The 17673-nt window shown below is 36.9% G+C and overlaps 1 protein-coding gene across 2 annotated transcripts in view; it reads left to right on the top strand.

Annotated features, from left to right (window-relative positions):
* Positions 1 to 17673, top strand: part of APPL1 (adaptor protein, phosphotyrosine interacting with PH domain and leucine zipper 1) — a 45249-nt gene that overhangs the window by 6011 nt on the left and 21565 nt on the right. For both annotated transcript variants that reach the window (XM_002813610.6, XM_024244980.3), the window contains 10 exons: positions 1830 to 1928; positions 3746 to 3805; positions 4300 to 4371; positions 6714 to 6801; positions 8328 to 8369; positions 9098 to 9156; positions 12304 to 12450; positions 13632 to 13714; positions 14434 to 14592; positions 15607 to 15795. In XM_002813610.6, coding sequence (XP_002813656.3) covers positions 1830 to 1928; positions 3746 to 3805; positions 4300 to 4371; positions 6714 to 6801; positions 8328 to 8369; positions 9098 to 9156; positions 12304 to 12450; positions 13632 to 13714; positions 14434 to 14592; positions 15607 to 15795 — 998 coding nt within the window. The remainder of the gene's footprint in view (positions 1 to 1829; positions 1929 to 3745; positions 3806 to 4299; positions 4372 to 6713; positions 6802 to 8327; positions 8370 to 9097; positions 9157 to 12303; positions 12451 to 13631; positions 13715 to 14433; positions 14593 to 15606; positions 15796 to 17673) is intronic.

The raw sequence follows: 17673 nt of genomic DNA, 5'->3' as shown, positions 1-17673 counted from the left end.
AAAATAGGAAGCTAAGGAATAAGTTGATTTAAGAAAAAAAAATTTCTGGCCATGTGCAGTGGCTCACACCTGACCTGTAATCCCAGCACTTTGGGAGGCTGAGGTAGGACAGTTGCTTGAGCCCAGGTGTTTGAAACCAGCCTGAGCAGCATAGTGAGACCCTGTCACTACAAAAAATAGAAAAAAAGTAGCCAGACATGGTGGCACATGTCTGTAGTCCCAGCTACCTGGGAGGCTGAGGTGGGAGGATTTTTTGAGCTTGGGAGGTCAAGGCTGCAGTGAGCCGAGATCATGTTACTGCACTCCAGCCTGGGAGAAAGAATGAGACCCTGTCTCAAACAACAACAGCGACACCCACAACAGTTTCTAAGGTTGAGGCATAAATTATTTTTAGAATAAAAATACATCTTTTAGATTTTAAGCTGCAGTTATCTCCAGTAGTTGTTGGTATTTTCATTCTTCCCCTGGGCCTTTGGGATGTAATGTGAGTATGTCTACCTTGCCTTTGATAGCCTTAGTTTCCTTATCTTTGATAAATTTTTATTGACATCCTTTTTTTTTTTTTTTTTTTTTTGAGACGGAGTCTCCCTCTATTGCCGAAGCTGGAGTGCAGTGGCGCGATCTTGGCTCACTGCAAGCTCCACCTCCCAGGTTCACGCCATTCTCCTGCCTCAGCCTCCCGAGTAGCTGGAAGTACAGGCGCCCGCCACCATGCCCGGCTAATTTTTTTGTATTTTTAGTAGAGACGGGGTTTCACCGTGTTAGCCAGGATGGTCTCGATTTCCTGACCTCGTGATCCACCTGCCTCGGCCTCCCAAAGTGCTGGGATTACAGGCGTGAGCCACCGCACCCGGCCTGACATTCTTAACATTTACTTATAAGCTTTCCCCCTTAAAATAAAGGTAATTTTTAAAAAATTTTTTATTTTGAGACAGAGTCTTGCTCTGTCGCCCACCCAGGCTGAAGTGCAGTGGTGCGATCTTGGCTCACTGCAACCTTCGCCTCCCAAGTTCAAGCTATTCTCTTGCCTCAGTCTCCTGAGTAGCTGTGACTACAGGCACGTGCCACCACGCTCGGCTAATTTTTTGTATTTTTTAGTAGAAACGGGGTTTCACTGTGTTAGCCATGATGGTCTCAATGTCCTGACCTCATGATCTCCCTGCCTCGGCCTCCCAAAGTGCTGAGATTACAGGCATGAAGTACTGTGCTCGGCCTAAAATGAAGATAATTTTTAAATGTGCATAGTAGAAAAACGACAAAACAAAACAAAAGCCAAACAATATAGGCATGTATAAAGAAGAAGAAAGGAAAACCCCCAAATTGTGCATTCAGAAAAACCTAGTTAGCATTTTATATGCTGAAGAGTCGGCCATGTTGGGGAGGGTGTACTGTGGTATTTTTAGATTAGGACAGGGAGGGGTTTGGCCTCTTCTAGAAAAAACTATAGAAGAAATAATCATACTAAATTATCCTGAAGTAAGACATTTAAAATATTTATACTACATGGAATGCTGTTAATTTAGCTTTGAATGTTTCTGTTGATTTGTTCTTAGTTTATAGAATTTTTAGTTTATGAAAATATACCTCTGTTGTTTCTCCTAAAGTTTGTGTGACATAGTTGGAAAATACCTCTGCTTTGTTGAAGTGAAACTAAGAACAAAAAAAACTCTGACTTCTTAACATTACTATCAAAAGAGAGACAAAATAGATTAAAACTCAGAATTACTAGAACTTTAATATCCTATGATTTTTGCTTCCTTTAGAAAAAGTATTTTTCCATCTGATTTGTATAATGATTAACATAAACTTATTGCTATTGTTTTATACAGACAAGGTCTTTACTAGGTGTATTTGAAGAAGATGCCACAGCTATTTCCAACTATATGAACCAGTTGTATCAAGCTATGCATCGGATTTATGATGCACAGGTAAAACACTAAGGACTAACTTGATGCTTTTAAAACATGAATCTTTAAGCCTCATGAGGACAGATAGTGTCTGTCTTGTTTACCACTGCTTAGCCCTGTGTTAGGCTCATAGTAATAAATATTTGTTGAATGGATTAATGAACATTGAGTGTATTACAGAACTGACATTTCAACTACTAGTGTACAGTTTGTAGTACTACAAAAGTGATGGAACATTGAAGCATCTGCCCATTCTCCCCAAACATAGTTTGGGGGAACCCCCCATTAAACTCACTGATAGTGATCTTTCCTAAGATTTGAATGAAGACCCCATGTCATCACTGGTATTTTCCCTAATCATGCTTATTACAATCTTATGGAACACTTCCCCACCCCCACTTTTTTTTTTTTTTTTTTTGAGATGGAGCTTTGCCCTTGTTGCCCAGGCTGGAGTGCAGTAGCGTGATCTCGGGTCATCGCAACCTCCGCCCCCCGGGTTCAAGTGATTCTCCTGCCTCAGCCTCTCGAGTAGCTGGGGTTACAGGCATGCACCAGCACGCCCGGCTAATTTTGTATTTTTAGTAAAGACAGGGTTTCTCCATGATGGTCAGGCTGGTCTCGAACTCCTGACCTCAGCTGATCCGCCCGCCTTGGCCTCCCAAAGTGCTGAGATTGCACCCGGCCCTTTTTTTTTTTGGAGATGGAGTTTTGCTAATGTCTCCCAGGCTGGAGTGCAATGGTGCAATCTCAGCTCACTGCACCCTCTACCTCCCAGGTTCAAGCAATTCTCCTGACTCAGCCTCCTGAGTAGCTGAAACTACAGGCATGCACTACTATGCCTGGATAATTTTGTATTTTTAGTAGAGGCGAGGTTTCACCATGTTGGCCAGGCTGGTCTCGAACTCCTGACCTCAGGTGATCTGCCCGCCTCGGCCTCCCAAAGTGCTGGGATTACAGGCGTGAGCCACTGCACCCGGCCAACACTTTCCCTTTTTCAGTAGAGGATTTGAAAGTTGGCTGCCTCTGTCTAGTTAAAAGAAGGCACTAAAAATTAGATGTACCTCTGGAATACAAGAAGCTGAAGGGTATGACTAGGTTTTCTTGTTGACCAGGAATAAAATTTGAAGCTATGTTTGGATAACTTAATTATAAGCTTAAACAGCAACCTAGGTTCTGTAATATACTTTCTTTGGGATTAATTAAGCGTACAAGTTTTATTTTTTTCCCTTCTCATATTGTTTGCTTTCTGGCTTCACATTTTCATTACGTACTTAAGAGTTGCTATGTTGTTTAGTTTTTCCTTGTGATCAGGCTCTGAAGCTTTGCTTTCTGACTACAGAGATATATGATTAATATGTTAAAGAAATGTTCTATTTGTTATATTCACCAAAAAAACTAAATTAAAGTTTTTCATATGGCTGTGTTGCTATGTTATATGACTGGGTCAACCGCATTTTGGTTGTATGTTATTAAGTGCTTACTGTAGTCTAGTATCAGCATCTACAGAGGGCAGTAATCAGTCATCAACATAGATGCTCTAAAGATTTTGCTAAAGTTATATCAGTTTATTTCTAGGCTTTAAAGTATTTAGTGCTTAGTTTTTATTAGCAAAAAACAAACACCAGGAACACTGCTGAATTCCTTAAGAGTGTCTATTTTATGGTTTGAGTTTTCTTTTAAAGTGCTTTAATGGTAGTACCCCTTTCCAGTGATTTAATGAAGGTTTTAAAAAACGTACAATATTTATGTTAAGTGATAATAAATAAATTAGGTATTTAATAAGAAAAAACTAAGACTTTTTTCTCAGTAATATGCTAATTTGAATGCTTTTTCCATAGAATGAATTAAGTGCAGCAACACACCTGACCTCAAAACTTTTAAAAGAATATGAAAAACAGGTATTGTATATCAAAGTTTTAAAAGCATAATTTTAAAAGTATAGTATCTGTATAGATAGGCTTTCAACAAGAATCCTTAATTTTCTTAAATTCACAGAATATGCCATTGAAATTTCATGATAGCACTTACGTTCAGAGAATTTTAATGATTTAATATTAAATACAGAGGCTATCTAGTTTACTTGTTTTCTTTTTACAAATGAAGAAGTTGTGACTTGCTGAACATTACACTGTTATTGGAGGAACTGGAGCTAAATGCTAAATCTTTGAACTTCCAGTACGGTGGGTATTCCAATATGCCATGTCAATTGGTTACTTAACAAACAATTAATGTTTATTATATACATTACACAATTTTAGTTAAATGATATTTTAGAGCTTTTTCAAAATTTTGGAAGTTTTCTGAAGTTATTTAAAAATGTAAATTATAGTAATGTCATTCCCAAAAGACACAACGTTGAAACTTTACCTCATCTCTGTTTCTTGCTTTTCAGCGTTTTCCATTGGGAGGTGATGATGAAGTTATGAGCTCTACATTGCAACAGTTTTCAAAAGTTATAGATGAGGTAAACGTTTATTTGATTTTGCTTGATTAAATCGTCTTATGATTAAGTTACCCAGTTGCTTAGCTTTTATTTTATGAATAAAGCTCTATTACAGAGATGACTAAAGAGGAACCTAACTTCCACATCCTGGTGGCTGGCTCATCAAAACAATACTTTCTTTACCTGATTAAAACATTGTTTTCCAGGAATAAACATATAGATGTGCTTCTTCTATACGTAGCCCGTGTAACATTGAATCTTGACGTGTCATTTGATGTAGGCAGAGAGAGAAGAGTTAGGTAGTGAGCTACATCTGGGTTCTTTGTGGTTGCTCTTTTGCTGTTAAGCAACATTTTATTGTTTAGTCTTTATTAATCCTGCTATCCTAAACAGCCAGAATCAACCCTGAATTCCTCAAATCAGTCATCACAACAAATCATTAAAACAAAGACCTAAAAGCTAAGAGGAAAAAAAGGTAGTGAGAGATTATGGAGAATCATTAACTGTTCTCTACTGTTGCAGTAAAACCTTTTCTTTTCACATGGACCATTCGATAGTCCTGTGTTTTCTAGAATCTTAACTGGAAAAGTAATTTTTTTGAAATATTTTAATAACCCATTATAGCAAAATGTTTTACCAGGAAATCAAGATAAAGAAATAATGTAATTTTTTTCATTTAAAAAAATTGTGGTAAAGTACGCATAGCATAAAATTTGTCATTCATGACATTTAGTGCATTCACAGTGCTATGCAATCATAACCACTGTCTGGTTTTTAGGACATTTTCATCATCTCAAAGGAAGCCTTGTGCCCATTAAGCAGTGTATTAGTCTGTTTTCACACTGCTGATAAAGACATACCTGAGATGGGTAATTTATAAAGAAAAAGAGGTTTAATGGACTCACAGTTCCACATGGCTGGGGAGGCCTCACAATCATGGCGGAAGGCGAAAGACATATCTTACATGGCGGCAGATGAGAGAGAATGAAAGACAAGTGAAAGGGGAACCCCTTAGAAAATCAGATCTCGTGAAACTTATTCACTACCACGAGAACAGTATGGGGAAAACTGCCTACATGGTTCAGTTGTCTCTCACGGGGCCCCTCCCACAACGTGGGAATTGTGGGAGCTACAATTGAAGATGAGATTTGGGTGGGGACACAGCCAAACCATATCAAGCAGTCACTTCCACCTCCCTGCTCCCTCAGCCCTTGTCAACCACTAATCTTCTTTCTGTATGGATTTGCCTACTTTTGATATTTCATATAAATGGACTCATAATTTTAGACTTTTTTATGTCTGTTTTCACTTAGCATAATGTGTCCAAGGTTCATTCATGTTGTAATATGCCTCAGTGCTTCATTCCTTTTTTGGCTAAATAAAATTTCATTGTTATGGGTATACCAAGTTTTGTTTATCTGGTCATCTCTTTATATATCTGTGTATCTGTTTATCTAGTCATTGTTCATTTGTGTTGTTTCTGCCTCTTAACTAGTTCAAATAATGTTGTTATGAGCATTCATATACAGGTTTGTTTTTTTTGTTTTGAACAACAGTTTTCAGTTCTCTTGAGTAGGTACCCAGAAATGGGATTGCTGGATCATTGCATGGTAATTTTATGTTTATTTAAAAGTTAAATAATTTTAGAAAACCACCAAACTGTTTTCTACAGTGCCTGCACCATTTTACATTCCTACCAGCAATGTAGGAGGGTTCCAGTTTTTCCACATCCTCACCAACAATTATTTTAGTTTGTGTGTATTTAAAATTTTTTAAAAAATTATAGCCATCTGAGTGAGTGTGAAGTGGTATCTCATTGTGGTTTTGATTTGCATTTTCTTGATGTCTAATGATATTGAGCACCTTTTCATGTGCTTATTGGCCATTTGTTTATCTTTGAAGAAATTGTACAGATCCTTTGCCCATTTTTAAATTGGTTGTCTTTTTATTATTAAGTTGTAAAAGTTCTCTTTCTAGATACAAGTTACTTATCAGATACATAATTGGCAAATATTTTCTCCCATTCTGAGTTGTTTTTTTTTTTCACTTTCTTGATAGTGCGCTTTCATGCATAGAAGTTTTAAATTTTGATGATGTCCATTATATATTTTCTCTTGTTCCTTGTGCTTTTAGTGTCATATGCAAGAAACTGGTACCAAATCCAAGGTCATTCTGTGTTTTCTAAGAGTTTAGTAAATGGAATTTTTTGACTATATAGTATTTTGTACTATATGACATAATTTTTAGTGTTTTCCTATATAAAATATGTCAGAACCATTTTTACTAGATTATGTTTAATTTACATAACACTGGTTAAATGTCTGTGTATAGTTATTTGGCCTTTTTGGTCTTTCTTTTTCTAGCTTAGCTCTTGTCATGCAGTACTTTCAACTCAACTTGCTGATGCCATGATGTTCCCCATTACCCAGTTTAAAGAAAGAGATCTGAAAGGTATTGAAGTCAAGCTTATGTTTACTTTCATTGGCCGTGAGATCAACGCTTGTAAAATGCATATTACTCTATACTTACACCATTTCTGGACGACAGCCTGTCGTCTTTACTCAGTTACCAAACATTTATAGGAGCTCCTGCTTGATGTCAAACTAGATATTGAGAAATACCGATATGGATAAGATATCCCCTCTTTTCAGAAATTCTAGAGAAGGAAGTGGGCACACGCATAATTACAACACTTAGATCTCTTATAATTAGGGAGTGAGCAAGGTGCTGGCGGGGCTGTTAGGAGGGGGTCAGCAAGGCTTTACCCAAGGATGTGACATGAGCATTGAACAGTGAAGAGGAATTTGCCAGGAGAAGAGTCATTGTTCTGTTAGAGGAACTAGAGTGCACAAGGTATGGCTTTTAGAAATACACAGCCTATTTGACAGTAGCAAGAAACTCAGTGTGGCTGCAATGCTATATGTGTTAGAGTGAGGCAGGAGATGAATCCAGAAATAGAATAGATAGGAGTAGGTCATGCTAAGAGGCTAGACTTCAGATTATGAGCAAAGGAGAAGCCAATGGGGGTCTTTAAGGAGAGACACAATTCCTTTGGAGGATGGAATAGAGTAGCCTTGTTATGTAGGAGACTAGACTGGGAAGTTGTGGGAGTCCAGTGAGATATGACCAAGGCCTGAGTTAGGATAGTGGCACAGGGTATAGAGATGTGTGTATGGGCCGAAGTGGCAAGAGGTAGGGGTACTGGCACATCTAACAATCTGCAACCTAGTCGTTTGTGGGTTTTATTTTTACCCACTTAGGATTACTAGGTGATACAATGAGAGTTTTATAGAATTGATTCTGCTTTCCCATAACTTGTAATCTCAGCCATACACACTTACTTCCAAAATATTTAGAGAGATTAAAATTATTGAACTAATGTATCAGTGAATGGTAAAGTATTTAAATTATACATGGAATACAGACAAATGCGTATTATACCATTCTACACCTACACCATTTCTGAACTGCAACCCGTGCCACCTTTACTTTACTCAGTCACCAGTACATCTAATGTATTTTAAAGATGAGTTACTAATTGTGGTTGTGATCCTCAAGAATGGTCATTTCTAAGGTCTAGAACAAGATATCTTTTCTTCAATGTAAGGGGACTGAATGACATAATCTTATTAATGAGATGTTTTGTTTCTCATTTAGCATTTGAATATTTAGATTCATATATAAAAAATGCATGATTCTGGCACTAAGTCAGAATATTTGCATATCTTACCATTTACAGTGGGTTTTTAAATTGGTTTTTATGTCATATCACTAATTTGTAGCAAGTAGATTTTCTGGTGGTGTAACTGTTGCTAATGATAGTAAATGTTTCATAGACTAGCTGAAACACAGAGTAGCTTTTTCACCGTGAATGTTGAAGTATGAAATATTATCATAGTTTAAGTAGCAGTTACTGTTTTCCAAACAAATGTATTTCATAAATATGTGAAACTTAAATTATTCTTGAACTTTTTCAGCAATACTAACGTTAAAGGAAGTATTTCAGATTGCAAGTAATGGTAAGCCCTATAATTTGCACACTTATTTCTTGCAGTGATGTATTTGTTTATCAGTGGATATCTGTGGCCAGATTCTTTGTAATAATTGAAAAAAAAACCCAATTAAAAATAAGTGAACATTACTTAAATCAGTATTGCTACTTAAATTACACTGTTTATACAGTGTAATTTAAGAAAAATCTTAAGGAAATTAAGTCTTATAGGTTACTATCTTCATAATGCCTAAAGAGGTAGTATAATATTTTACCCTTCTTGTTCTTTTATATATCCCAATTTCTCTTTAATGAGTGTTTCATATACACACACACACTTTTTTTTTTTAAGATATGGGGTCTTGCTCTGTTGCCCAGGTTGGAGTACAGTGGCTTTTCAAGCCACAATCATAGCATACTGTAGTGATCCTGCTGCCCCATCCTCCTGAGTAGGTGGGACTATTGGCATGTGCCACTGTGTCTAAGCTGTGTTTGCTATTTTTGTACTAGAAAAAACTTTAAAAAGCTTTAGTGCATTAGTTTCCTTGGAATTAATTTTTTAAAAACCAGTTTGAGAAGTAGACACATAATTTAGGGGAAATTTGGCTGTGGGGAAAATTTGAGTGCAGTGGTCATGTGGTAGGAAATTCTTGCTTTGGTACGTTTGTGGAAAGGTGCACATGTGAAGACCATTGAAAGCATTTGTAAGTTTTGAAAAGTACTGTTGTATTGTTAACACTCGTTTCTTTTTTCCAGATCATGATGCTGCAATTAATAGATATAGCCGATTATCAAAAAAAAGAGAAAATGACAAGGTGTGGTACATATTTATTCCTTCAGTGTCATATTAACTATTCATTAGGTTGTTTAGTTTTTCCTCTATCAAAATAGAGCCAGCAGTTACTTTGTATGTTTTGTTATATTACTCTTAGTTTATTCTTTCCTTCTAGCTGTTTGAAACCTTTCTGATAATCGTTGACCTCTTTAAACAAAATATTTTCTTCTGCCAAAATTTGATGTTATAAGTAAATATAACTATTCTGGAAATTTAACTGATGCCCAGTATATAACATTGCCTCTTGTTGCTTTGTATTTTGATGACATGGCATTGGTTCTGTTTGAATATATAGGTGTGTTCAAAAATGTCTTCTGAGATAAGAGTGGTCACACACATAATGAAATTCTGTTATGAGGCCCTCCTTATTTATAGAAATATATATCTTTTGATATTTGTTCAAGGAGTGAAATACAGAAATATTACACTGTATTTGAGGAGAAATGCATTCAAGTAAAGATGAGAGAACAGAGTATTAACAGGTTCTTTTGGGCGTGCCTTAGGATCATGTCTTTCTCCAGCATCTAGTCCAAGGCTTGATGTGTAGGTCATTCTAGATGCTTGTGACTGAGGTGATCTCTGTGCCTGGGTGTTGGTGTCTGCAGCCTTGGCTGCAGCTGCTGGTGGAAACACAGTGACTGCTTGTGGGAATCCACAGTTGGGTAGGATTTACTGTGCAACAGCTACTGTGACAAAGGAAATGTTTCTCACACAAAGTTTAGTACAAAGATTGATTTCCTTTTCGTTTCTAATTTTAGCTGCAGACTACTACTTAATGGTGTATTGATAAAATGTATACATTTTGAGATCTCTATTAGTCACTTGGCCTTAGAGAAGTAGTTAAAGGCTCTGGGTATAAAATTTGATATATTTTACATTACTTCTGGCTGCTCAAAGTATTTTAAAAAATACTCTTTCACCAACTTCATTTTATTTAAAAATTCATTGAGCACCTAATATACGTCAAGCAGTCTGTTGGGTACCTTGGGGGAACAATGTGAATAGGCTTCACTCCTGCCCTCAAAGACTTGATACTCCACATTTATTGAAGGCTACCTGTGTGAAGGCATGCAGGTGGACTAGGAACCAGAGTACAAGGATGACAAGAAGGCATGAATTAACTCTGTTATTATTTAAATACAATAATCGGAGTTTTAATAAAATGCTGAGAGAGCACAGAGAGGGCAGCAGTTAGCTTTGACTGGTGAATTGGGAAAGGTTACACTTTTTTTTTTTTGAGACAGGGCCTCATTCTGTCTCCCAGGCAGGAGTGCGGTGGCGCCTTCTCGGCTCATTGCAACCTCCGCCTCCTGGGATCAAGTGATTCTCCTGTTTCAGCCTCCCCAGTAACTGGGATTACAGGTGTGAGCGACTATGCTCAGCTAATTTTTGTATTTTTAGTAGAGGTAGGGTTTCACCATGTTGGCCAGGCTGGTCTCGAACTCCTGACCTCAGGTGATCTGCCTGCCTCGGCCTCCCAAAGTGCTGGGATTACAGGCATGAGCCACCACACGCGGCCAGCAAAGGTTACACTTTTAAAAGGTGACATTTACATTGAAGATAAGTGGATAACACCAGTTTGGAATTGGAGAGAGTGCTTTCCTGAAAGAAAAACAGCTTTTCAGAGGCACATGGTGGAGTTGGGAGAGTGTAAAGGTTAAGAGTACTCTGTGACAATAAAGGAAATGTTTGGAGATATGGCAGAAAGGGTAAGAAGTATATTGGTACCAGATTACTATATTAATGACCTTGAAATTTGTGTTAGAGGGAGTGGACAGCCGCCAAAGGATTCTAAGTAGGTGAAAAACATCATGCAATTGTGTTATAGAACAAACATACTAATGAAAATGTGAAGAGGACAAGACTAGAGGGTATCCAATGAAAGGAGTTGGAATAGTTTGCAGAGATATAATGAAGGCCTCAGCTAAGGTTGTTAATGAAAGTGGAGAGGAAGGAGTACTTTTGGGAGATATTTTTTAAGTAGAATTGACAAGACTTGTGGTAATAGGAGGAATGAAAAATGAGTCCTAGATTTCTTTGATGTCTGGATGGATCCTGTAGTAATTAAGAAAGCTAAGAAACAAAGCAGAACAGGTTTTGTGTACAAAACTATCTTCAGTTTTGTACATTTTTAGCACATAAACACACATAAAGAACCCAGCTGGAGATGTGTTTACTCTGTCACTTGGAAGAGTGAGAGGGAGTAGATAAAATTTGTGAGTCATTGAGTCATTGGTATATTGGAATATTAGAATATTCTTGGTACTTGAGGATTCTAAGGAAAGCAGGAAGACAGAAGAACCTAATGCCTATTACATAATAGGTATTCAGTAAATATTTGTTGTCTGAATAAAAGAACTCTAGGGAGCACACATATTTCAAGTATGGGTGAAGGAAGACAAGCAAGTGCAAGAGAAGAAGACTGACAGGGAGAGAACCAGGAGGGGAGAATGGTATGCTGTGAACTGATCAAAGTCAAAGACTAATGACTAAGCTAATAACAATTGTCTGCCCTTCCTCCTTGTGGTAAGCTTTCTCTGCCATGCTTAGTTTAGTTATTGTACCATTCTTAGTTACGTACAGAATTCTGTTTTCAATATGCATTTTTTTTTTTGAGACAGTCTCTCTCTGTCACCGAGGCTGGAGTACAGTGGTGTGATCTTGGCTCACTGCAACCTCCACCTCCCAGGGTGAAGCTATTCTCATGCCTCAGCCTCCCCAGTAGCTGGAATTATAGGCGTGTACCACCGCACCGGGCTAACTTTTTTTTCCATTTTTAGTATAGACGGTTTCACCATGTTGGCCAGGCTGTTCTTAAACTCCTGACCTCCAGTGATCTTCCCGCCTTGGCCTCCCAAAGTGCTGGGATTACAGGCATGAGCCACCACGCCTGGCCTCTATGTGCCTTTTATAAATTATGTGGTTGGAAGTTAAACAGGAAAATTTGCTTAACCAGTATGTTGAAGGATTTCTAAAAGATCAGAAAACAGGAACATTAATGTTCAATTGCTTGTGATACTCAATTCCTTGGGTAGGCTCTTCTCCACAGCTCCTACTGAAGATAATACAAAATTAAGTAAATAATAGCAGATTATTTACTTAAGTATTTAAATCTTTTCATTCAAAGGTGAAGTATGAAGTAACAGAAGATGTGTACACATCCAGAAAGAAACAACACCAGACCATGATGCATTATTTTTGTGCATTAAATACTCTTCAGTACAAGAAGAAAATAGCATTGTTAGAACCTCTACTTGGGTACATGCAAGCTCAGGTAAATACTGTTCTGTATTTGGATTATAACTGTCCTAAAAGCTTTGTATTAATCTTGATATTTACATTAAGTATAAGGGTATTATAAACTATTTTCAACATCCTTGTTTATGTCTGTGTTTTAAGAAGTAATTTTTAAAATGTCATCAGACTATTATTTTAAGGAAGTTAGGAAGAATGGTTTTCTTTGCAAATGAAGATTTCAAATATTTTAGGTAAATGAAACCACTTGTTCACCATAGCTGGGGACTGAGAACAGAAAACTAAATGAATTTCAGAGTTACACCTATTGCTAGAGCTTCAACTAAACACTTGCTTCATAATAGATCTGAAAGAGAATGAACAAGTTTGAGTTTATCCCATATTCCTTGCATACTTCCTGAGTTAAAAATAATAGATGAACTCCATCGTGCCCAAAGAGTACATCAGGAAGGGGGCTAGAAAGTTTGTTTTGGGTAGTATAAGACAAAGTGTCAGTCTAATACAAATCAACAGTTTAAAGAAAATTGAGGCCAGGCACGGTGCCTCATGGCTATAATCGAGCACTTTGGTAGGCCGAGGTAGGAAGATCATTTGAGTCCAGGAGTTTGAGACTAGCCTCAGCAATGTAGGGAGACCCCATCTCTACAAAAAATGAAAAGATTAGCTGGGCTTGGTAGCATGCCTCAGTGGTCCCAGCAACTTGGGAGGCTGAAATGGAAGGATCCCTTGAGCCTAGGAGGCTGAGGCTGCAGTGAGGTGTTATTGTGCAGTCTGGATGACAGAGCGAGACCGTGTCTCAAAAAAAAAAAAATTGAATCTATTTAGGTAAAAGAGTACTTTACTGATTATTCCTCAGATAGAAAACTTATCTTTGTAGTAAACATGAAATACTTTATATAATTTATTGGAAATACTTTAAAGTTTATTTTCCAATTTTAAAAGATTGTTAACCATATATATATATATTACTTGTTCCAATTCAAAAAATATAAAAGGATATACAGTGGAATTTAAGTCTAACTTCCTTAATGGCTCCCTGTACAGTAAAAGTCACAAACTACAATGTATTTTTACACAAATGGGAATATTCCTTTGTTTTTTACTTAACCATGTGTCTTAGAGATTGTTTATACGATTTACTTTAAGTATTGCTTAATCTATTTTTGTATTGTTCAATTTCCCCCACTCCCCACTCTCCAGATAAGTTTCTTTAAGATGGGTTCTGAAAATCTTAATGAACAACTGGAAGAATTTTTAGCTAATATTGGAACAAGCGTTCAGAAGTAAGTATTTTTTTCCTTAAAATTGAAAATGAAATGATGTGAATTATAGCTTAATAGCTCAATGACATAATGTAAAGATATTTATCATTTAATTTCCTGAGGGAATATTTTCCCTGCCATGAGAGTTTCTTATGTGGTTCATGGTTACTTCTTTTTTTTTTAACCTCTTTTTTCCATAGATTGTGAACTTTGAATTTCATAATAGTGATAATTTTATTGATTCTAAACTCAGTTTTATGTCTGAATGTAACAGACACATAATAGTAATTCCCCATAAGTGAAATTATTTTTAAACTTGAAATTGTGGAAGTTTGATGGGAGATTACTAAATATTGTTTCCAAGCCATGAAAGCTTAGAGAGAAAGCAGTTCTCATCAGGTTCAAAATGCCGAGCAGTGTATGTGGTCAGTCCACGGTATGGAGAGAGATGAAAGTGATTGTTGTTTTAAAGGCACAGGGCAGAACAGTTTGAAAATTACGCCAAAATCAGGCATTCAGGGGGTCTTCATTCGTTTTTTGAATTTAGTATTGTTTCCAAAATATCTAAGTTTCAAATAAACTGTAAACCTGTTTTAAAATATATTCGTGTTGTTTTAACCACCCATGCCACTCTCCCTCTCTTTAAGAAAACATACCCAAAACAAATATGCGGGTAAACATGATTGGTAAGGAGTTCTTTATTGATTGTGATTTGTAGTAAATAATCTGTTCTGTGTCAGTGTTCGCAGGGAAATGGACAGTGATATAGAGACCATGCAACAGACAATAGAAGATTTGGAAGTAGCCAGTGATCCCTTATATGTGCCTGACCCAGACCCCACCAAATTTCCTGTTAATCGAAATTTAACCCGAAAGGCCGGATACCTTAATGCTAGGAAGTAAGAAAACTATTGTTATTTTTGTATATTGTATATCATGTAAGACAATACCAAATGAATATAGTAAATAATTGATGTCTGTCATATTGTTTTGATTTTTATTAAAGGTTGAAACTTTTTAGAGGTGTTAGTATTTATGTGAACTTTTTGACAGATGAGGTACATGAATACTTTTCAGAAGTAAAATCCTACCTAGATATTTATTGAATAATGTAGAATAATAAAAGAAGTGAAACCAGGGCTGGGCATGGTGGCTCACACCTGTGATCCCAGCACTTTGGGAGGCTGAGGCGGGCGGATCACCTGAGGTCAGGAGTTCGAGACCAGCCTGGCCAACATGGTGAAACCCCACCTCTACTAAAAATACAAAAATTAGCTGAGCATGGTGACTTATGCCTGTAATCCCAGCTACTCAGGAGGCTGAGGCACGAGAATCACTTGAACACGGGAGGCAGAGGTTGTGGTGAGCTGAGATCCCACCACTGCACTCCAGCCTGAGGGACAGAGTTAAGACTCTGTCTCAAAAAAAAAAATGAAGTGAAACTAATTTGAGTTTAAATAAATATTCATATATTGTATCATAACATGAGAATGCTGTGAAATATCATTTATCCTACTTTAATATATTTGTAATTATAGCACCAAGTCAAATGTTAGTTTTCACCTGATGATAGGATGAAGCAGGTTAACCCTAGAAATAAAATAAATTCTATTGTTTTGAATTTACTCCCTTGGAAATTGAACTATAACCTATATTTTATGGATCATTATAACAGAGCCACAGTTTGATAATTTCCAGCCTTGTTTTGGAAACTGTATACACATTCACAAAAGTGAGTCAACATACATGAATTTATTTTAGAGACTGAAAGCATATTTATATTTATTATTTTCTTGGCATCTTGGTGCCTCTTTGCAAGCCAGTTCTTTGTAACATGCTTTATCTTGTGTCTAGCCGATGATGAGATTTCAGGTATGTTGTTATTCAACAGTGAATGTGCTTTCTTCATTCAGTAAAACAGGCTTGGTGTCATCTACCTGGGACAGACAGTTTTACTTCACGCAGGGTGGAAATTTAATGAGTCAGGCCCGTGGGGATGTAGCAGGAGGCCTGGCCATGGACATAGACAACTGTTCAGTGATGGCTGTGGACTGTGAAGACAGACGATATTGTTTTCAGATCACCTCTTTCGATGGAAAAAAGTTAGTATTTTTTTTCTACTACTACTAATCTATAATATTTTAAACTTCTGAAATGTGAGATAATTCCTTTTTGTTTAGAAATTTTATGGACATTTTAGGTTCATTATGTATTAAGATAAATTGCTTTTTAATCTTGTAGAAATATATTGAATTTTTGTCTCTGACTTGGTTAAATGGTTTCTTGATATTTTGAAGTTCTCAAAGCAATGTCATATAGTAAAGACCTGTGATTTCATGTTAGGGAACTGGAACTGAAAATCCTGCATAGTATCAGGGAAGACAGAACAAGTTAATGGAAAGAGTCCTAAACCTGGGGTCAGAAAGTTCAAATTCTGGATCCATTACTTACTGTATGGTCTCAGACAGTACAGTAATGTCTATAACCCCTCTCAGCTCCATTTTTCTTCACGTAAAATGTGAATGGGGGGGTTGTAATCCCTGTTGTAAATTGTTGTGAGGAACAGAAATTCTAACACATGTAATGTGACTGACATATAGTAGGTGCTAACAATATTGTTATTTTAAAATGTTAATCAAATATTTCTGATCTGATTATTTTTCCATTAATGTTTATAATGCCATTTAAAAAATTTCTATTACCTTTTTTTGAGGCGGGGTCTTACTGTGTCTCCCTGGCTGGAGTGCAGTGGTGTAAACATGGGTCACTGTAGCCTCAACCTCCTGGGCTCAAGGGATCCTCCCACCTCAGGATCCCAAGTTGCTAGGATCACAGGTGCATGCCACCGTGCCTGGCAATTAAAAAAATTTTTTTTTTGTAGAGATGTCTCATCATGTTGTCCAGGCTGGTCTCAAACTCGTGGACTTAAGTGATCTTCCTGCTTTAGCCTCCCAAAGTGCTGGGATTATAGGCATGAGCCAGCATGTCCAGGCTTCTATTACCTTTGCATTAAATGAGAATCTTTAAAGTAGCATTTAAAAGAAATTGTCAAAAAGCATGGAAAATGTAAAAAGGAGTATGAAAAAATCCTACCATCTTATTAATCAAAAGCAACAATTAACTTTTTTGTCCATTGCCTTCCAGTTTTTAACTTAAGTACATAAATAGTTGAAGAAATACTGTAATTTGGATTTGCAGCCACCTGTTAAAAACATGTTATAATGGCTATTCTATAATCTATTTAAGGACATACATTATAATTTAAACAGTTTCCTAATGATAGATGTTTAGACTGTCTGCCATTTTTCCCCCACTCAATTAAAATACTGCTTTTGACCTTTGAACTTTCTTAATTTAATATTCAGGAGCAGCCTCTGGGTTCCCTGAAAGTCATTTTTTCCCCTGTATTTATGCACATTAAGATATTATAAAAATAAATAAATTTGACCTTTACCCCTGAAAAAAAGATACTATAGGCCGGGCTTGGTGGTTCACGCCTGTAATGCCAACTCTTTGGGAGGCCAAGGCGGGTGGATCACCTGAGGTCAGGAGTTTGAGACCAGCCTGGCCAACGTGGTGAAATCCAGTCTCTACTAAAAATACAAAAATTAGCTGGGCGTGGTGGGTGCCTGTAATCCTACCTACTTGGGAGGCTGACGCAGGGAGAATTGCTTGAACCCAGGAGGCAGAGGTTGCAGTGAGCTGAGATCGCACCACTGCACTCCAGCCTGGGCAACAGAGTGAGACTTTGTCTCAAACCTGGGCGACAGAGTGAGACTTTGTCTCAAAAAAAAAAAAAAAAGATATTATAGCTCACTATCCTTTATCAAAATGGTTGTTTAATTTCACATTCCTTCTACGAACATATAATGAATGCCAATATTGTGTGGATTTATCACACCAGATGTTGGGAATCACTGTATTCATTTATCAAAATTACCAACTTGTTAACATGTTACTTACCATAAGTACTTACTTTT

This window comes from Pongo abelii, chromosome 2, assembly GCF_028885655.2.
Source record: "Pongo abelii isolate AG06213 chromosome 2, NHGRI_mPonAbe1-v2.0_pri, whole genome shotgun sequence".
Lineage (NCBI taxonomy): Eukaryota > Metazoa > Chordata > Mammalia > Primates > Hominidae > Pongo > Pongo abelii.
This window is presented reverse-complemented; position numbering and strand designations above follow the sequence as displayed.